At 45.7% G+C, this 22,039-nt stretch overlaps 2 protein-coding genes across 4 annotated transcripts in view; one reads left to right on the forward strand and one right to left on the reverse strand.

Annotated features, from left to right (window-relative positions):
- LOC123996600 (DENN domain-containing protein 1B-like) overlaps positions 1–6,886 on the reverse strand; it is a 230,509-nt gene extending 223,623 nt beyond the window's left edge. For 2 of the 3 annotated variants that reach the window (XM_046300091.1, XM_046300093.1), the window contains exons 1-2: positions 6,615–6,886; positions 6,035–6,099 (exon numbers count right to left, since the gene is read on the reverse strand). In XM_046300091.1, the coding sequence (XP_046156047.1) occupies positions 6,035–6,099; positions 6,615–6,631 (82 nt within the window). In that variant the 5' untranslated portion in view covers positions 6,632–6,886. The remainder of the gene's footprint in view (positions 1–6,034; positions 6,100–6,614) is intronic. The other variant, XM_046300092.1, reaches the window with a different exon arrangement.
- Positions 6,887–11,170: 4,284 nt separating this feature from the next.
- On the forward strand, positions 11,171–16,598 carry lg15h1orf53 (linkage group 15 C1orf53 homolog). Its single transcript, XM_046300828.1, has 3 exons — positions 11,171–11,773; positions 15,943–16,044; positions 16,206–16,598. Exons 1-3 carry the CDS (start codon positions 11,474–11,476, stop codon positions 16,275–16,277), a joined length of 474 nt encoding a protein of 157 aa, XP_046156784.1. The 5' UTR covers positions 11,171–11,473; the 3' UTR covers positions 16,278–16,598.
- Positions 16,599–22,039: the final 5,441 nt, after the last annotated feature.

A 22,039-nucleotide genomic window follows, 5' to 3' on the forward strand; every position in this document is an offset into this window, starting at 1 on the left:
AGGTTTGCTGCACTGAACCATCCCTGTATCCTTCATCCTGAATCTCCCTATATCCTGAATCTACCTGCTGCATCTTGAACCTGCATGCATCTGTAACGGATGTGAAACGGCTAGCTTAGTTAGCGGTGCGCGCTAAATAGCGTTTCAATCGGTTACGTCACTTGCTCTGAGACCTTGAAGTAGTAGTTCCCCTTGCTCTGCAAGGGCCGCGGCTTTTGTGGAGCGATGGGTAACGATGCTTCGTGGGTGACTGTTGTTGATGTGTGCAGAGGGTCCCTGGTTCGCGCCCGGGTATGGGCGAGGGGACGGTTTAAAATTATACTGTTACATTGATGCTGTTGACCCGGATTACTGGTTGCTGCGGAAAAAGGAGGGAGGTCAAAAGGGGGGTGAGTGTAACGGATGTGAAACGGCTAGCTTAGTTAGCAGTGCGTGCTAAATAGCGTTTCAATCGGTTCCGTCACTTGCTCTGAGACCTTGAAGTAGTAGTTCCCCTTGCTCTGCAAGGGCCGCGGCTTTTGTGGAGTGATGGGTAACGATGCTTCGTGGGTGTCAGTTGTTGATGTGTGCAGAGGGTCCCTGATTCGCGCCCGGGTATGGGCGAGGGGACAGACGTAAAGTCATACTGTTACACATCCCGCATCCTGAACATGCCAGCATCCTGACCAGCCTGCTAACTGAACCAGCACGCATCCTGAACCTGCCAGCATCCTGACCAGCCTGCTAACTGAACCAGCCTGCATCCTGAACATGCCAGCATCCTGACCAGCCTGCTAACTGAACCAGCCTGCTAACTGACCAGCCTGCTAACTGAACCAGTCTGCATCCTGAACAGCCTGCTAACTGAACCAGCCTGCTAACTGAACCACCTGCTAACTGAACCAGCCTGCTAACTGAACCAGCCTGCTAACTGAACCAGCCTGCATCCTGAACTGAACCAGCCTGCTAACTGAACATGCTGGCATCCTGACCAGCCTGCATCCTGAACCAGCATCCTAAAACATTTCAGCCCTTATAACTGCTACAAGGTTCCTAATTTACCAGGCCCACGAGAAACACCTCAACATATTTAAGGTAGGTGGCTGGTGTGGATGATGAGGAGTACAAAAGTACCGACAGCTTGTTTAATGTAGGGCGGATGTCGATCAATTGTAAGGGGAAAATGTTAGGCCCACACATAATTCTATTTTTATGTTCGTCATTTTTCACAGCTCACACCAAGGCATACATGGCTGTAAATAATAATCCCCACTCAAACCTTCCATGATATAGTTAGCATACTTAAGTGAATCTATCATTATGAACTATGGAAAGGTGAAACTAGAACGAAACGTTGAAAAGTGAAACTAGACCAACTTCTCTATTTAGTCTATTAGTTCAAACATTTCCTTTTATGATAAACTCAATCGGAAATCAAATCTACATCCAAGATGCTTTTGGCAGAGTAACAAATGTATGTACTGTAGAGCTACAGGGCTGGGAGTGTACCTAATGCCACAGGGCTCGGAGCTAAGTAATGCTACATGGCTGGGAGTGTACCGAATGCCACAGGGCTGGGAGTGTACCTAATGCTACAGGGCTGGGAGTGTACCTTATGTCACAGGGCTGGGAGCTAAGTAATGCTACAGGGCTGGGAGTGTACCTAATGCTACAGGGCTGGGAGCTAAGTAATGCTACAGGGCTGGGAGCTAAGTAATGCTACAGGGCTGGGAGCTAAGTAATGCTACAGGGCTGGGAGTGTACCTAATGCTACAGGGCTGGGAGCTAAGTAATGCTACAGGGCTGGGAGTGTACCTAATGCCACAGGGCTGGGAGCTAAGTAATGCTACATGGCTGGGAGTGTACCTAATGCTACAGGGCTGGGAATGTACCTAATGCTACAGCGCTGGGAGTGTACCTAATGCTACAGCGCTGGGAATGTACCTAATGCTACAGGACTGGGAGCTACAGGGCTGGGAGTGTACCTAATGCTACAGGGCTGGGAGTGTACCTAATGCTACATGGCTGGGAGTGTACCTAATGCCACAGGGCTGGGAATGTACCTAATGCCACAGGGCTGGGAGTGTACCTAATGCCACAGGGCTGGGAGTGTACCTAATGCTACATGGCTGGGAGTGTACCTAGTGTACCTAATGCTACAGGGCTGGGAGTGTACCTAATGCTACAGGGCTGGGAGTGTACCTAATGCTACATGGCTGGGAGTGTACCTAATGCTACATGGCTGGGAGTGTACCTAATGCTACATGGCTGGGAGTGTACCTAATGCCACAGGGCTGGGAGTGTACCTAATGATACAGGGCTGGGAGTGTACCTAATGCTACAGGGCTGGGAGTGTACCTAATGCTACATGGCAGGGAGTGTACCTAATGCTACATGGCTGGGAGTGTACCTAGTGTACCTAATGCTACAGGGCTGGGAGTGTACCTAATGCCATAGGGCTGGGAGTGTACCTAATGCTACAGGACTGGGAGTGTACCTAATGCCACAGGGCTGGGAGTGTACCTAATGCTACATGGCTGGAAGTGTACCTAATGCTACAGGACTGGGAGTGTACCTAATGCTACATGGCTGGGAGTGTACCTAATGCTACAGGGCTGGGAGCTAAGTAATGCTACATGGCTCGGAGTGTACCTAATGCCACAGGGCTGGGAGTGTACCTAATGCTACATGGCTGGGAGTGTACCTAATGCTACAGGACTGGGAGTGTACCTAATGCTACATGGCTGGGAGTGTACCTAATGCTACAGGGCTGGGAGCTAAGTAATGCTACATGGCTGGGAGTGTACCTAATGCTACAGGGCTGGGAGTGTACCTAATGCTACAGGGCTGGGAGTGTACCTAATGCTACAGGGCTGGGAGTGTACCTAATGCTACATGGCTGGGAGTGTACCTAATGCTACATGGCTGGGAGTGTACCTAATGCTACAGGGCTGGGAGCTAAGTAATGCTACATGGCTCGGAGTGTACCTAATGCTACAGGGCTGGGAGTGTACCTAATGCCACAGGGCTGGGAGTGTACCTAATGCTACATGGCTGAGAGTGTACCTAATGCTACAGGACTGGGAGTGTACCTAATGCTACATGGCTGGGAGTGTACCTAATGCTACAGGGCTGGGAGCTAAGTAATGCTACATGGCTCGGAGTGTACCTAATGCTACAGGGCTGGGAGTGTACCTAATGCCACAGGGCTGGGAGTGTACCTAATTCTACAGGGCTGGGAGTGTACCTAATGCTACAGGGCTGGGAGTGTACCTAAAGCTACAGGGCTGGGAGTGTACCTAATGCTACAGGACTGGGAGCTACCTAATGTTACAGGACTGGGAGTGTACCTAATTCTACAGGGCTGGGAGCTACCTAATGCTACAGGACTGGGAGCTACCTAATGCTACAGGACTGGGAGCTACCTAATGCCACAGGACTGGGAGCTACAGGACTGGGAGTGTACCTAATGCTACAGGACTGGGAGCTACCTGATGCTACAGGACTGGGAGCTACAGGACTGAGAGTGTACCTAATGCTACAGGACTGGGAGCTACCTAATGCTACAGGACTGGGAGCTACAGGACTGGGAGTGTACCTAATGCTACAGGACTGGGAGCTACCTAATGCCACAGGACTGGGAGCTACAGGACTGGGAGTGTACCTAATGCTACAGGACTGGGAGCTACCTAATGCTACAGGACTGGGATCTACCTAATGCCACAGGACTGGGAGCTACAGGACTGGGAGTGTACCTAATGCTACAGGACTGGGAGCTACCTAATGCTACAGGACTGGGAGCTACAGGACTGGGAGTGTACCTAATGCTACAGGACTGGGAGCTACCTAATGCTACAGGACTGGGAGCTACAGGACTGGGAGTGTACCTAATGCTACAGGACTGGGAGCTACCTAATGCCACAGGACTGGGAGCTACAGGACTGGGAGTGTACCTAATGCTACAGGACTGGGAGCTACCTAATGCTACAGGACTGGGATCTACCTAATGCCACAGGACTGGGAGCTACAGGACTGGGAGTGTACCTAATGCTACAGGACTGGGAGCTACCTAATGCTACAGGACTGGGAGCTACAGGACTGGGAGCTACCTAATGCTACAGGGCTGGGAGCTACCTAATGCTTGTACTGTAGAGCAACAGGGCTGGGTTGTGGTGAGTGATAGAGGAGGTTTCACACAGCTCGGCCAAAGCCTGTCCAATATGACTCAGAAGGAACACGATCTGATACCACACGCACCCCCCTGCATCCTCCCACCCACACACACACACACAACAAGACAAACATTATCAGGAACCGAGTCAACAGCACACAGTGGAGCTAAGCATTACCATAGGAATGTAGTAAATCTATTCAGGCGTACTGTAAGTACACGTCACAAGTTCCCACACGATCCATCAATCTAAATTATATCTTAACACAAGACAATCTACCCTATTTCATTCTTAACCAGCAGCGTGTAAGAAACACATCACTCCACACAGACTAGAACCCAGGCCAATTTTAAAAGAAAAGGGAAATGCATAAAAATTGCACGCAGTGGTTGATTCCCTGTTTCGATATCTGAAACCCATTTCTCTAAAACAATCTGTCAAAAACCACAAGATTCAATTTGCAACAAATAATGATCTCTCTGGGTCTCCTGTGAGCATAACAACCTCTCCCAATGGCCATCCATCCACGTCATAACCCACTTCCTGTACCCGACAGCTATCCTGTCCAATAAGGAGACAGTATTCGGTTGTAGCAGTACACTTATCCAATGAGGTACCGGCATGTGGTTGTTCCATGGGAGCTGAGGGCACTGTAATGAAGCAGTGAGCTCCTGAGAGCCTAGCTCCGGATATGAGTCTGACCCTGGATCAATGAGAGGGAAGCCAGTTATTACACTACAGGCCCAAGGTTTATGAGTTTCGTTTTAAATCTAATATCAGCGTTACGTCCAAGGATCATTTCCCCTCCTTATTCTGGTCCGTTCAGCAGCTGCACTATTGACTCATCCACATAACACCTATTTAATTCACGTCAGGACCGAGGGGAAAAAACGACAAAACTGGCGTAATATATACAACAACACTTTTTACATGATATTTTACTTAAGGGTGGACATTGGATATCAATGTGAACTATAGGTTGTTGTGTTTCCCATAGGCTACTGCACTGAAAATGTGGAACCTGTATTCGGAGGCTGGAATCATTTCCTGGGTTGTTCTAAGCCGGTTGTGTTCTACTGGTGAAGTGTTTCACCATCACATATAGCTGGACAGCTGATGCTGGCTGGTCATGTCCTGAACTCAGCATTTCCCCTCAAAACTCTCCCTGCTGGGAGTTACTGCTGGACCATGGATTGTTGTAAAAATAAAAAGGTGGTTTGATCTATTTGGTGAGTAACAAGAACCTGGAAAAGGATGCATCTGGATCCTAATGTTTATGTCCCCAACTCCATGTGACTAATTTAACATTCCAACCTTTAACATTTTTGACATGCGTTTTTCTGGATTTGTTGTTGTTATTCTGTCTCTCTCTGTTCAAATAAACCTACCATTAAAATTATAGACTGATCATTTCTTTGTCAGCGGGAAAACGTACAAATTCAGCAGGGGATCTAATACTTTTCCCCCTCACTGTATATCCTGTTATACTGGTGAAACAGCCCTGTAGCCCAGGGCTAAGCCTAACCACAGATGTACCATAATCACCACCTCCAATGTAGCCTACTTTACCAACGTGGACATGCTGACTCATGGCCTGTCTGGTGAGCATGGAAATTATGTTTAAATCTCACCAATGTCCGATGTCTGCAGTCTCTAAGACTTTGCTAGTATAGGACCTACATTGACATGTTATGCACAGCGTTTTATAAAGGCAACATTTTGTACAATGTCTTGATAGTACAGTGTTTCACTGTGTAAGATACACTAACCAGGCCAAGCAACTGACAGGATATTCAGATCTGTCTATTGCTCTCTCTATCCAGGGGCAACCTACTAAGGATGTGTTGTTTATCACATCGTCATGCTCATGTTATGTTACCCACCTTCATTTTCAGATGTTGGGCATGCAACCTGTAGTACCAAATCAAACGTCCTCTCGGGAAACTCGCTGTAATAAAGGAGAGAGATGATGACTTTAGCTGGGAGCAAAATAAACATCTGTGTACAAACATAATTTATGGTATGCGACGATTGCAAACTAGATACATCAACAGCATATTATGCAACATAGTTTGACACATAGTTATAAATAGTGATGAAGCAACTCATGTATAGGGGAATCATCGGTCAAACTCGGTCTATTTGCTGGCCAGACAACTCAATTCTCGCGTGATTCATTTGATGGTCGAGAAATAAATTGGTTAAAGTCTATATGACACCACATTATATTGTTTACTTTATGACCGTTAAAAATACTAAAATATAGGTGGTCCTAGGCTAGCAGGCTAATTAATTTAGCGAACTTAATTTAAATTATTTTAGCAACTTGACAGCATTACACTGACCCAAATGCTAACTCAGCATGCCAGACCGCCAGCTAAATAAATTACAATTCACACTTTTAATAACGGTCCATAAAACATCGGTATGCATTGTCTAGAAGTAAACAAACTCGTGTCTTACTTTATTCTGCTGTCCATCGTTCACAACAACATCGCGACAGCTCGCGCCGCCGGCTTTGCTGTTTCAGACCAAGCTTGCGTTCCGAAGCAACGAGAGGTCCGTAACTAGTTCAACCTTTCAGCCTGTTACCTACCGCTGACACCACATGCTTCAAAGATGTATTCTAGCTAGTAGCGATGTTTCTTCCTTGTTCCTGATCTGTACAGTTGGCTGTTTCAGTTCCACGGTATTTCCACAACAAACAGCACCAGGAAGTGGCTGTGAAAGATTTAGTGACGTCACCTAATTTGATAAACATCTTGGAGTGTCCCCTCCTCCCCCTAAATCCTCAGAACAGCAGTGATTTCATGTCTCCCTCCTTGATTTAAGCTGATGGCGTTATCATGTTGTTCTATAGTAAATGCTTGGTAATTGAGTTTATTTTTTTATTTTTTTTATTACACATGGGCAATAGGGACTGCTCCTTCACAAGTAAGAGTAGTGATGGCTATAGGGAGTGGCAAATGGCATAGAGGTGGCAAATGCACCCTCGGTTGTTCTTTTTTTACATTATTCAAGTTCACTTACCTGTCTGGATCTGACGTCATTGACAACAACAACAAACATGACCAGAGCTTTTTGATTGTTGTAAAGCAGAGGATATTCCTGTGGGCATATATTTGGGCCTTATGCATGTATTCCACATTTGCTGCATTAAATAGGCTATAATTCACACACAACTCTTAGCAGTCCAACCTATGATGCAGAGTCATCGAGCCCCTGTGTTAGCCTATATCTGTCCCGGGGTAAATTGAAACCAGTGGCTGTGCCTGCCTGTGTGTGTGTGTGATGTGTGTCTCTCCTAGCCCTCCTGAGAGTAGACCTGGCTGGGAGCCAGTTTCCTGCAGGCAGACTGAAGGTAATTAAGTGGCAGCAGACTGGGACATGCTGTTGCAGATTTCTCCTATGAAATGATAATGGCAGGGTCCTGCTGGTGCTGTCTCACCATTCACAAAAGCATTACCTACGCACAATACGCACAGTGCTGGAGTCAGGAGGGAATAGCCTACTGTGGATTAAATACACCACTTTATGTGGTTCAACGTTTATTTTATTTGTGTGTGTGTGTGTGTGTGTGTGTGTGTGTGTGTGTGTGTGTGTGTGTGTGTGTGTGTGTGTGTGTGTGTGTGTGTGTGTGTGTGTGTGTGTGTGTGTGTGTGTGTGTGTGTGTGTGTGTGTGTGTCACAGAGATGGTTTGGTGAACCCTGTTCAAATGACGATGAGTGACCTTGCATGAGACCTGGAGATCAGGCTTTCAGTTCATCGCGCGAACACCGTCCACTGGCAAGCAGCAGACGACTTGAAGTCAGTCAATCACATAGGTTTGGTGTATTCTATTTCAATGCACAATTAAAGCCTACACAGTGCAATGGCAGTTTCCCATTAAAAAAATGATTTGAGAGGCAAATAGCTCTCTGTTAGGATAAACCGTCACATTAACGGAGGTTCTAAGTGTATAAAGTAACAGTTCTGTCTAAAGGAAATTGACAAAATTCCACATGACTACTTGGGCTCCTGAGTGGCGCAGCAGTCTAAGGCACTGCATCTTAGTGCAAGAGGTGTCACTGCAGTCCCTGGTTCGAATCTGGGCTGTATCACATCAGGCTGTGATTGGGAGTTCCATAGGGCTGTGCATAAATGGCCCAGCGTCGTCAGGGTTTGGCCGGGGTATGCCATCATTGTAAAAAAGAATATGTTCTTAACTGACTTGCCTAGATATATAAAGGTTCAATTAAAACACTCACACACATATATATATTTTTTAAATAGCATAAATGTTGGAATCAGGATCAAAATGAATAACACTAGAAAAATAAACTCACATATCCATTTACAGGTAATGTTGTGATTCAAGAAACATTCAAATACATCTTCCATACTGTACATTTCTAATTAGAACATGAAACGCAGGCAATGGATAACTGTAATAAATATGGTAGAAAATAAAATACAAATCATCCTCCCAATGTTGACATGAAACCATTTCAGTGAAGTACTCACATCCTCTGCACTTTCCGACCACATACAACCTTCATTTTCAATACACATGTAGTGTTATTATCCTTTGAGGATAACACAGAGCCACAGACGCGGCCCGCTACCAAGGACTGTGGGCTCCTTCTCTGTGGCCGACGTGAGTAAGACATTTAAGCGTGTTAACCCTCGCGAGGCTGCCGGGCCAAGGCGGCATCCCTGGACACGTCCTCAGTGCATGCGCAGACCAGCTGGCTGGAGTGTTTACAGATGAGGCAATCGCCATAACCCTGCACACTGCCCTATCCCATCTGGACAAGAGGAATACCTATCTAAGAATGCTGTTCATTGACTATAGCTCACCATTCAACACCATAATATCCTCCAAGCTCATCATTAAACTCGGGGCCCTGGGTCTAAACCGCGTCCTGTGCCACTGGGTCCTGGACTTCCTGAAGGGCTGCCCCCAGGTGGTGAAGGTAGGAAACAACACCTCCACTTTGCTGATCCTCAACACAGGGGCCCCACAAGGGTGCGTGCTCAGCCCCTTCCTGTACTCCCTGTTCACCCATGACTGCGTGGCCATGCACGCCTCCAACTCAATCATCAAGTTTGCAGACAACACAACATTAGTAGGCCTGATTACCAACGATGATGAGACAGTCTACAGGGAGGAGGTGAGGAGCCTGGGAGAGTGGTGCCAGAAAAATAACCTCTCACTCAACGTCAACTAAACAAAGCAGCTGATCGTGGACTTCAGGAATCAGGAATCAGCAGATGGAGCACCCCCTAAAACCCTCACAAACTTTTACAGATGCACAATTGAGAGCATCCTGTTGGGCTGTATCACCGCCTAGTACGGAAACTGCACCACCCGTAACCGCAGGGCTCTCCAGAGGGTGATGCAGTCTGCCCAATGCATCACCGGGGGCAAACTACCTGCCCTCCAGGACACTTACACCACCCGATGTCACAGGAAGGACAAAAAGTTTGTCAAGGACATCAACCACCCGAGCCACGGCCTGTTCACCCCGCTATCATCCAGAAGGCGAGGTCAGTACAGATGCATCAAAGCAGGGACAGAGCGACTGAAAAACAGCTTCTGGGGCCTCCCGGGTGGTGCAGTGGTTAAGGGGGTTGTACTGCAGCGCCAGCTGTGCCATCAGAGACTCTGTCGTAACCGGCCGCGACCGGGAGGTCCGTGGGGCGACGCACAATTGGCCTAGCATTGTCCGGGTTAGGGAGGGCTTGGCCGGTAGGGATGTCCTTGTCTCATCGCGCACCAGCGACTCCTGTGGCGGGCCGGACACAGTGCGCGCAAACCAAGGTTGTCAGGTGCACAATGTTTCCTCCGACACATTGGTGCGGCTGGCTTCCAGGTTGGATGCGCGCTGTGTTAAGAAGCAGTGCGGCTTGGTTGGGTTGTGTATCGGAGGACGCATCATTTTCAACCTTCATCTCTCCCGAGCCGTACGGGAGTTGTAGCGATGAGACAAGATAGTAGCTACTAAAACAATTGGATACCACGAAATTGGGGAGAAAAAGGGGTCAAATTCAACAACAAAAAAGCACAAAAAAGCTTCTATCTCAAGGCCATCAAACTGTTAAATAGCGATCACTAGCAGGCAACCCTGCATCTTAGAGGCTGCTGCCTCTAGACTTGGAATCACTGGCCACTTTAATAAGGGAACACTAGTCACTTTAATAATGTTTAAATCATGTTTACATACTGCTTTACTCATCTCATATATATATATATATATATATATATATATATATATATATATATATATATATATATATATATATATATATATATATATATATATACTGTATTCTGTTCTACTGTATTTTAGTTGATACCACTCCAATATTGCCTGATCTAATATTTATATATTTCTTAATTCCATTCTTTTAGATTTACTGGTTTTGAATCAAATCGAATCAAATATTTATTGGTCATACACATATTTAGCAGATGTTATTGCAGGTGTAGCAAAATGCTTGTGTTCCAAGCTCCAACAGTGGAGTAGTATCTAAAAACAAATCTACTACTGCACTGTTGGAGCTAGGAACAGAAGCATTTTGCTACACCTGCAATAACATCTGCTAAATATGTGTATGACCAATAAATATTTGATTCGATTGGATTTGATTCAGTCTGGGGCAAAATGAACCCACCACTGTCACTCAAAACCAGTTGTCACATTACATTAGCTGGATATACAGTAGACAGACAGCATACAGCCATGGCTTAAAGCAGTACATAACCTTGAAAGCACCAATCATTGTCCACTCATCAACTTCATGTTTTAAATGTGTTAGTGCAGAATGCATGTATGCTACATTAAGACTGGCTGTCTTGCTGGTTTCTATATGCCGGTCTCAAGTTTTTTTGAAATCTTTGATTTTGTGAGAAATAATATAGGGCCTAGAACAATCTTTTTGGAGAATTCCAGTTTGCTACAACAGCTTGTATTCCCATGTTTGAATTTCTATAAATCTTAGAGCAATATAACTTCAATACGATAGGGGCGCAGTGACGCTAGGACTGCTGCATAGTCACATGCCAAGAGGCGACAAGGAAAGAGGAAACTTATGATACAATTTATCGATTATAGACTTTTTTTGTTACATTCTAGCCTACAAGTTTGCTGTAGGTTGTAACTGTTTAATCATTGTTTTTTTTGTGTAATAATCGCGTGCTTGCATTTTGGATGGCAACATTGTCGTATGATATTACCACTGCAACATAGCCTTGTTGTAGATAGGCTTAGTCGTTCTAAACTCGAAAGTCGAGAAGGAAACATCATAAATGTTAGTAGCCTATTTTCTTTAGCAATATTATGTTGTTTTGCCAATGTTTTCCGCGTGAAACATTACTCTGCGGGTTGATCTTGCAACGTGCTAAACGAGCAGTTAAAATCATGTCAACTCAGGACGCCTCACAACACGATTTTAACCAGAAGCGATTGATAACCAACAATAGCGGATCCTTACAGATTCATACAACTAAAGCAGACCGTGAAGACTCGGATACCGGTGTCAAGACGAGCAACGACATGCAAGAACCAAACAGAACAACTGAAAAACAGTTCACAGAGGACGAACTTGCCATACATAAATTACACAGAGAAGCATGTGAGGTAAGCTTCAGACATCTTGCTGACGTTACACTCTTATGAGCCCGTACTTTGTCACCACAGTGACTGACCGGCCTGGCCGCCTACCTCATGTCCCCTAGTTGTAAAAAAGCTACATGTCATGTCCCGCAAGGATAGGAATCAGAGGGTGTTGGCTCTACTGCTATCATTGACACAAAACTGGGTCACTCCTTTTCCTACTGGGGCAACAAACAGTTAAATATAGTACAATACTTTATGTAAGCAGTATCTCACTATATAACATGTTAGGTCACGTTTTTTGTTTGATTATATTTTGTTTTTACTTATAAAATATATTTATACAAAATATGACATTGTTATATGCTGTAATAATGTTAACACTGACTGCAGTGACAAATCAAATTGATTTATAAAGCCCTTCTTACATCAGCTGATATCTCAAAGTGCTGTACAGAAACCCAGCCTAAAACCCCAAACAGCAAGCAATGCAGGTGTAGAAAACAAGATGGGCAATAGCTAGACAGGACCAGAGAGTGGTCAACTTTTAGCATTTTGAAATGTGTTCTAATTCTGCACATTCGGTTACATTGCATTGTTTAAATATTCCCCATGTCATGTTAATGGGGAGCTAACATGGCTGCCATAGAATGTTGTAGTGTCATGTAAATGCATCACAATGCAGAAACCTTGTTGAGCTACCTATATAAATACATGGCTCTGGACAGGATATGTAAGTGTGTGCACTGTTCTACCACCCAAGGTGTCTTCACTTCACGCGTATAACAATCTTATAGACCTAGTTTTCTAAACATTGCCTTATAATGAGTGAGTGTCAAGCTGGCCGGCGATGTTTACCACCAAACCATTGACAGACGCAGACCTCTCTCTATCCTTAACCCACTCCCAGCCCACTCCACGTCAGCAGCAGTAGGTGTCACTCCCCAATGCCAGCGGGCTTCCCAGTTGTAAAATATTTATCATGGCTCCTGAGTCTGGCCGGAGTAAAGCATGTTGGGTGAGAGAGACTTGAGCGTGGCAGGGCCAGGGCCTCGGTGGGAAAAGCACAATGCAGGGAGAGCAATGGCAGTGCCAGTTCCTCTCTGGGGCCGTGCGATGCCATGTGAAATGACAGGCGGTGTCACCAGAGAGCCCCAGGCCTTTCTCCCATCGTGGCCTGGCTGGCTGGCTGGCTGGCTGCCTGGCTGCCTGGCTGCATGGCTGCCTGTCAAAGTTGAAACTAGTGGGCTCTGCTTTTTGAAACAGACTGAGAGGTGATGTTTTGGTACTTCACATTAGAATGAAGGGGTTTGGTTAGTGTGTTTCTCGTGTACAGTAAGGTGTGGATTGATATAACACAAACTACAGGGGTAGGACATGTCACCGTTTATTAAACCCAAACTACAGGGGTAGGACATGTCACCGTTTATTAAACCCAAACTACAGGGGTAGGACATGTCACCGTTTATTAAACACAAACTACAGGGGTAGGACAAGTCACCGTTTATTAAACACAAACTACAGGGGTAGGACAAGTCACCGTTTATTAAACACAAACTACTATTATTAAACCCAAACTACAGGGGGGGTAGGACATCACCGTCACAAACTACAGGGGTATTATTAAACACAAACTACAGGGGTAGGACATGTCACCGTTTATTAAACACAAACTACAGGGGTAGGACAAGTCACCGTTTATTAAACCCAAACTACAGGGGTAGGACATGTCACCTTTTATTAAACACAAACTACAGGGGTAGGACATGTCACCGTTTATTAAACCCAAACTACAGGGGTATTATTAAACACAAACTACAGGGGTATTATTAAACCCAAACTACAGGGGTAGGACAAGTCACCTTTTATTAAACACAAACTACAGGGGTATTATTAAACACAAACTACAGGGGTAGGACAAGTCACCGTTTATTAAACACAAACTACAGGGGTAGGACAAGTCACCGTTTATTAAACCCACACTACAGGGGTATTATTAAACACAACCTACAGGGGTAGGACATGTCACCTTTAAACACAAACTACAGGGGTATTATTAAACACAAACTACAGGGGTAGGACATGTCACCGTTTATTAAACACAAACTACAGGGGTATTATTAAACCCACACTACAGGGGTAGGACAAGTCACCGTTTATTAAACACAAACTACAGGGGTAGGACATGTCACCGTTTATTAAACACAAACTACAGGGGTAGGACAAGTCACCGTTTATTAAACACAAACTACAGGGGTATTATTAAACACAAACTACAGGGGTAGGACAAGTCACCGTTTATTAAACACAAACTACAGGGGTAGGACAAGTCACCGTTTATTAAACCCAACCTACAGGGGTAGGACATGTCACTGTTTATTAAACCCAAACTACAGGGGTAGGACAAGTCACCGTTTATTAAACACAAACTACAGGGGTAGGACATGTATTAAAACACAAACTACAGGGGTAGGACATGTCACTGTTTATTAAACCCAAACTACAGGGGTATTATTAAACACAAACTACAGGGTTATTATTAAACCCAAACTACAGGGGTAGGACATGTCACCGTTTATTAAACACAAACTACAGGGGTAGGACATGTCACAGTTTATTAAACCCAAACTACAGGGGTAGGACATGTCACTGTTTATTAAACCCAAACTACAGGGGTAGGACATGTCACCGTTTATTAAACCCAAACTACAGGGGTAGGACATGTCACCGTTTATTAAACCCAAACTACAGGGGTAGGACATGTCACCGTTTATTAAACCCACACTACAGGGGTAGGACATGTCACTGTTTATTAAACCCAAACTACAGGGGTAGGACATGTCACCGTTTATTAAACCCAAACTACAGGGGTAGGACATGTCACCGTTTATTAAACCCAAACTACAGGGGTAGGACAAGTCACCGTTTATTAAACCCACACTACAGGGGTATTATTAAACACAACCTACAGGGGTAGGACATGTCACCGTTTATTAAACACAAACTACAGGGGTATTATTAAACACAAACTACAGGGGTAGGACATGTCACCGTTTATTAAACACAAACTACAGGGGTATTATTAAACCCACACTACAGGGGTAGGACAAGTCACCGTTTATTAAACACAAACTACAGGGGTAGGACATGTCACCGTTTATTAAACACAAACTACAGGGGTATTATTAAACACAAACTACAGGGGTAGGACAAGTCACCGTTTATTAAACACAAACTACAGGGGTAGGACAAGTCACCGTTTATTAAACACAACCTACAGGGGTAGGACATGTCACTGTTTATTAAACCCAAACTACAGGGGTAGGACAAGTCACCGTTTATTAAACACAAACTACAGGGGTAGGACATGTCACCGTTTATTAAACCCAAACTACAGGGGTATTATTAAACACAAACTACAGGGGTAGGACATGTCACTGTTTATTAAACCCAAACTACAGGGGTATTATTAAACACAAACTACAGGGGTAGGACAAGTCACTGTTTATTAAACACAAACTACAGGGGTAGGACATGTCACCGTTTATTAAACACAAACTACAGGGGTAGGACATGTCACAGTTTATTAAACCCAAACTACAGGGGTAGGACATGTCACTGTTTATTAAACCCAAACTACAGGGGTAGGACATGTCACCGTTTATTAAACCCAAACTACAGGGGTAGGACATGTCACCGTTTATTAAACCCAAACTACAGGGGTAGGACATGTCACCGTTTATTAAACCCACACTACAGGGGTAGGACATGTCACTGTTTATTAAACCCAAACTACAGGGGTAGGACATGTCACCGTTTATTAAACCCAAACTACAGGGGTAGGACATGTCACCGTTTATTAAACCCAAACTACAGGGGTAGGACATGTCACTGTTTATTAAACCCCTATTTAATCCCCTTGTCAAGCTCTTCATTGAAATGTGCTTAGTTGTGTGTGTCCACTGTACTATCTCAGGCAAGAGTGTTCCTCATCAGCTCAGCTGTGTGTGTAAGCGCCTGGTGGTGTTCCTGGCACGGTGTGCCCTCTGTGTGCCGTGCTACCTGGTAGCTACCAGCAGTGAAAAAACACAACATCACAAGATCCAGACTGCTTTTTACATCTGTTTCCACGCTACGGGTCGCGTCTTCGCTCCTCTCTGACCTAACGCAATCTGTTTGTGTGTGTTTTGCAGGCTAAGAGGCAGAAGTACATGGACCCAGGCAGCGGCTACAAGGTGTTCACAGAGTTTGCCCACCGCCAGAGAGGAAAGTGCTGCGGCAACGCCTGTAGACATGTGAGTTCTGGCTTCATGGTCTTGACACACACACAGCCCTGCTGTTACAGTCAAACTCAAGCCTGACCCCTCACCCCTGACCCCTGACCCCTCAACCCAAACCTGTCTCCTCTTTGTGTAGTTCAAATAACTAATTTCATTTTTTTTTTTTCTTCCCACAGTGTCCATTTGGCCAAGTCAATGTGAAAGACCCAGCCAACAAGAAACATTTTAACTCTATGTATTATGTATAATACACCAAACACACTCTGGTTTAGTGTACAAGGCATGATATAGTCTGTGTACTGTGTTGTTATTTTGGACTGTTTCAATGGTGTGTGGGTTTTTTTCCCAGCACCACGATAAATGATGAAATTTTGAGTGGTGTGTGTGCAATCTTCTCCTGCTATGAATTCTCTGTGTGATTTTAGTCTCTACAGTAGGACACTGGAAAGGGGGTAGGTCTCTGGAGTCTAAATTTGGTTTTGGTTTTTGAATTTTACCCTGTCAATTATTTTTTTTAAATAATTTTTCCCAAAGATACAATGAAAAAAAATATATTTTTTTAACCTTGATTGATGATGACTTGACATGTATTACTGTTATGTGATTGACTGTCTGAGATGGTGATGTTACTATATAGATTTTCAGAGGGAGTGTATGAGATGAACATCCATCTCTCTACTGTCCCTTTATCCTCCAAATGTACACATATGCACATTTTTTTAAACATTTAAAACACAAAACATGTGAGTTGTCTGCCTCCAACGGAAACGGATGTGCAATTTAAATAGTCACCAGGTCAAGGTTCATCTCTCAGCCTGGCTCGCTGGTTGAACGTCAGCTGATGGAGTCAACCTGTTCACATACAAACAGTGGACATCAACAGGCTCCCTGCTGTATTTCCCAAGGAGCCTTCTGGCAACGCAGGGCTTCTCCATGTCTCCCTGCAGCTGCTCCCCCGACACACAGCCCTAATGAACACTGGGGCTCTCACTAGCCCTGCAACACTGGGTGGCAGACCACCCCGCACCAACACACACACAGGCATGGGGACGCACGGGCACGCACACACAAATACACAGACGTGGACACAAAAATACACAGACTTAGACAGACACACAAAATGGCAATGAAGGTCGCCTCTAAAATCTGACTAGATATTGTACAAGACACTGCACTGAGTAGTCCTAAAGCCAGACCGTGCTGAGGATAACCTTCCATCAGAGTACTGTGTGTGTTAAACCAGAGCAGTTTTAATCTGTGTGACTTGTCACTAGGCACAGAAGTCAATTCAATGTCTATTCTACGTTGGTTCAACGTCATTTCCATAAAATGACTTGGAAACCATGTTGATTCAACCAGTGTGTGCCCCAGTGGGTTGTGGGTAGGGGCATTGGCTCCAAACCTGCCACACACTCTCCTGTATCCATTTGATCGGGCAAACGGTGTCAGGATGAGTGAGTGTGTGTGCCGCGGAATGCTTTCGCAGCCGTCTACTGGCCCGGACAGGTGGGTCCCAAAGGCAAAGTGCTTAGTGATCAGGAGCAGACCTCAGCGAGCGGCTACAAGGAGATTCATGATCCCAACAGTGCTGAGCAGGACAGGTTCACCGCGACGCGTCGTCAGCCCGGATGAGAGGCAAATTTATTTGGGCGACGGTTGTGAAGCGAGGCAGCAGAGCGTAGCGGCAACAACACTTCGTTCGCCATTCCGGGTAGAAGGTGTCACAGTCATCAAGTACCTGGGCCCGCCTGCCTGCCTGCCGCAGGTCTGGGAGTTTTGCCTAGGGACTTGTCTGTCACATTACGCTACATGCATTGCCATTCCAGGGCCTGTGCGCTCCTGCAGCCTGACCATGAAATAGGCCAACTTTCATGTCTGCCTCATCTCTCTCCGTCGCCTCACTCCACTGATGACACAGTTGGAAAGGTATTTTTTCTTCTGTGCTACTGAGACACAGCAGCATAGCTCTCAGTCAGTCCCTCCGCAGCGCCAGCTAGACATATATCTGGGAAACTCATGGTAGCCAGAAGCAGGAAACTGGAAATGTCCCCTGCTCTCTCCAGGCTTGTCATGTTGTCAGGCCCTTTTCATGACATACAGGGCTATATTCTATTCTGGATTTTCTATTTCTTTACCTTTTGATATTGAACACTGCCTCGTTGAGGGAAAGCATTTCCCTCTACTGTTTACAACTGTTGTGGCCTGTACATGTGACAAATAACCTTTGTTTTTTAAATATTTGTGCTTTCTGGAATTCTTTAGAATATCTCAGGGAATGTTCTCAATATTTTAACCTGTATTTAATGTTATTGTCCTGTGCAATAATTATTAGTATTGCATGTATGTGTAAACATAGAAAAGAGTGCGATTGAACTATTTTGTCATTGAATAAATGATTGCTATATTTAAGTAGTATCAATAGCTATGTGGTGTCAAAGCGTGATCCAAATTGACTGTGGTTTATTTATGCTGAATTTATATCCATGAAATATATAAATAATTTAAATCAGCCTGTACAGTGTCTCTGGTTAAACCAGCCTGTACAGTGTCTCTGGTTAAACCAGCCTGTACAGTGTCTCTGGTTAAACCAGCCTGTACAGTGTCTCTGGTTAAACCAGCCTGTACAGTGTCTCTGGTTAAACCAGCCTGTACAGTGTCTCTGGTTAAACCAGCCTGTACAGTGTCTCTGGTTAAATCAGCCTGTACAGTGTCTCTGGTTAAATCAGCCTGTACAGTGTCTCTGGTTAAATCAGCCTGTACAGTGTCTCTGGTTAAATCAGCCTGTACAGTACAGTGTCTCTGGTTAAATCAGCCTGTACAGTACAGTGTCTCTGGTTAAATCAGCCTGTACAGTACAGTGTCTCTGGTTAAATCAGCCTGTACAGTGTGTCCGGTTAAACCAGCCTGTACAGTACAGTGTCTCTGGTTAAATCAGCCTGTACAGTGTGTCTGGTTAAATCAGCCTGTACAGTGTCTCTGGTTAAATCAGCCTGTACAGTGTCTCTGGTTAAATCAGCCTGTACAGTGTTTCTGGTTAAATCAGCCTGTACAGTGTAAATCAGTGTCTCTGGTTAAATCTGTACAGTGTCTCTGGTTAAATCAGCCTGTACAGTGTCTCTGGTTAAATCAGCCTGTACAGTGTCTCTGGTTAAATCAGCCTGTACAGTGTCTCTGGTTAAATCAGCCTGTACAGTGTCTCTGGTTAAATCAGCCTGTACAGTACAGTGTCTCTGGTTAAATCAGCCTGTACAGTACAGTGTCTCTGGTTAAATCAGCCTGTACAGTACAGTGTCTCTGGTTAAATCAGCCTGTACAGTGTGTCTGGTTAAACCAGCCTGTACAGTACAGTGTCTCTGGTTAAATCAGCCTGTACATTGTCTCTGGTTAAATCAGCCTGTACATTGTCTCTGGTTAAATCAGCCTGTACAGTGTCTCTGGTTAAATCAGACTGTACAGTGTTTCTGGTTAAATCAGCCTGTACAGTGTCTCTGGTTAAATCAGCCTGTACAGTGTCTCTGGTTAAATCAGCCTGTACAGTGTCTCTGGTTAAATCAGCCTGTACAGTGTCTCTGGTTAAATCAGCCTGTACAGTGTCTCTGGTTAAATCAGCCTGTACAGTGTCTCTGGTTAAATCAGCCTGTACAGTGTCTCTGGGCTTTTCTTTGTTGGGATATTTCATCTCAGACAAAAGAAAATGCAATGAAGCCCCATTCCACTGTCTGCTATTGTCTTGGCAGAGCTGTAGCACATCCATTCCAGTCTGTGAATTGAGTGGCGGTCTGCCTGGCCAGTTACTAGCAGTGTATTTATGTCAAGCTCTTAGGACTGAGACACTCTGACTGACCTTCAGCGGAAGCATATGTTGTTCTGGAGCAGCTAGATCCTGCTGTTGTCATGCCGTATGCCTGATAGAGGACCCAGCATGGCAGACACACAGGCAGGGACGAGTCCAGTTTGGAGCCCTGGCTCGCTAAACAGGCTTCTATCGTCCCCAGCTGACAGGCCAAACTCTCTCTCTCTTTTGCTCACACACAGACACACACATACAGCCCCGCGGCCGTAGACCCACAGTCACTCTCAGCCACCATCACTGCTGTCCAGCAAAGGGTTTGACACGGAGTTGGTGGGCAAATCTGGAGTTTCAGCCACCTCGTGACGCCTGAAAGGGACATCAGTCTCAGCATCTGGTCCGAGAAGTGTGTGTGTGTGTGTTTGTTTGTGTGTGACAAAGAGAAATCACAGTGGGAGGGTGGTTTCTTTGCACTTTGTGTGTACGTGTGTGTGTGTGTCTTGATCCAAGCAGCAGCTGAGCAGCCCCTCCAAACATCAACGTCTGGTTGTGCAACAGAGACAATGTCATCTGGCCTCGGGGCAGGAGCTTCACCACTGGTCAGATGGACAAGCAGCTCCCTGTGGTAGAATTACAGCCTGACAAAAACGTCATGCACCTCTGAGTGACAGTCAGCACGCCAGATTCCTTTGGACAGACTGGCCTGCGAATAGCACTGAGCAGCAGTGGGCTTTTCAGCCATGTCTCAACTGGTGGTCAAGCCGGCTGTGCCAGGCCAGAAACCCTGCCACTACCAGATGAGACCGGACAAGGGGAGGGAGGGAGGGAGGGAGGGAGGGAGGGAGGGAGGGAGGGAGGGAGGGAGGGAGGGAGGGAGGGAGGGAGGGAGGGAGGGAGAGCTGTAGCCTTGAGATACGGCAGAGTTTGGGACTGCACTTTTTGGGTGCATCTCAGTCTGTAGTGGTGGTGGAGGAGGAGGGGGAGGGGAGGCAGCCTGGATTTGTTGTGGAGAAACAGACAGGCAGGGAGGCAGCAGTTGGTGTTCATAGGCTCAAGCTGGCTAGTTAAGAGCTAGCTCTCCTATTCTCCATCTGGCAGGGAACTGTACAGGGGGCTGTGATATGGGCTCCAGCAGAGCAGGGAGAGGGGGAAGAGAGGAGGGGAGAGGGGGAAGAGAGGGAGGGTGAGGGGGAAAAGAGGGAGGGAGAGAGGAGGGGAGGGGGAAGAGAGGGAGGGAGAGGGGGAAAAGAGAGAGGGAGAGAGGAGGGGAGAGGGGGAAGAGAGGGAGTGGAGAGGGGGAAAATAGGGAGGGAGGGGGAAGAGAGGGAGGGAGGGGGAGTGGAGAGGGGCGAAAAGAGGGAGGGAGAGAGGGAGTGGAGAGGGGGAAGAGAGGGAGGGAGAGGGGGAAGAGAGGGAGTGGAGAGGGAATAGAGGGAGGGAGAGAGGGGGACAAGAGGGAGGGGAGAGGGGGAAGAGAGGGAGTGGAGAGAGGGGGGGGGGAGAATGAAAGGAGAGAGAAGGAAAGGGAGAGAGAGAAATAGGGGGGTAGAGATGGGGAGGAAGAACCCTTCAAATGATGCTACACCTTTAGAAAAGAAGGAGCTATCTAGAACCTTAAAGTGTTCTTAAGTCAGGCAGATCAAGAGTGTGTTCGAAATTGGACATCTATCCATGTCCTGAGGATGTTGGAAAATGCCTTCGAAAAACAGTGAGTGCTATTACCATCAAGAAGGCTTGGGTTTTGCTAGGGCATGGTGGACAGGGGATTGGTGGTGGATGGGTGTAATCCCATGACTCTGGATTGATCCCAGGGGTGGACACTCATACAAATCTTAATAAATAATCACCCTTTCCTAAACCTTAACCCTAAATTTGACGTTTGGAGAAACGGAAGAATACTGAGCAGGAGGAGAAAACCCAAGGCTCAAAAACACTTTGAAATTTGAGGTTTGGAGCAACTTCAACATTTTACTTCTGGAGAAATGTCTAATTCTGCATTGAGACTGTGAGAGCTCGTTGTCTTTGGCTGTCCCCATTGGAAAACCTTTTGAATATGATTATTTTTTGGTTCCATGTGGAACCCTATTCAGTCTGAAGATGAATGAGATGTTCCACCCCTTTTCAAATCATATGATGAAATACATTTTCAAACATGCATTATAATAGGCTGTGGCCGTTCAATTGATTTGATATTATGCCAATAGCCTTTTCCAAATCACG

The sequence above is a fragment of the Oncorhynchus gorbuscha genome, linkage group LG15 (assembly GCF_021184085.1).
Source record: "Oncorhynchus gorbuscha isolate QuinsamMale2020 ecotype Even-year linkage group LG15, OgorEven_v1.0, whole genome shotgun sequence".
Classification (NCBI taxonomy): Eukaryota; Metazoa; Chordata; class Actinopteri; order Salmoniformes; family Salmonidae; genus Oncorhynchus; species Oncorhynchus gorbuscha.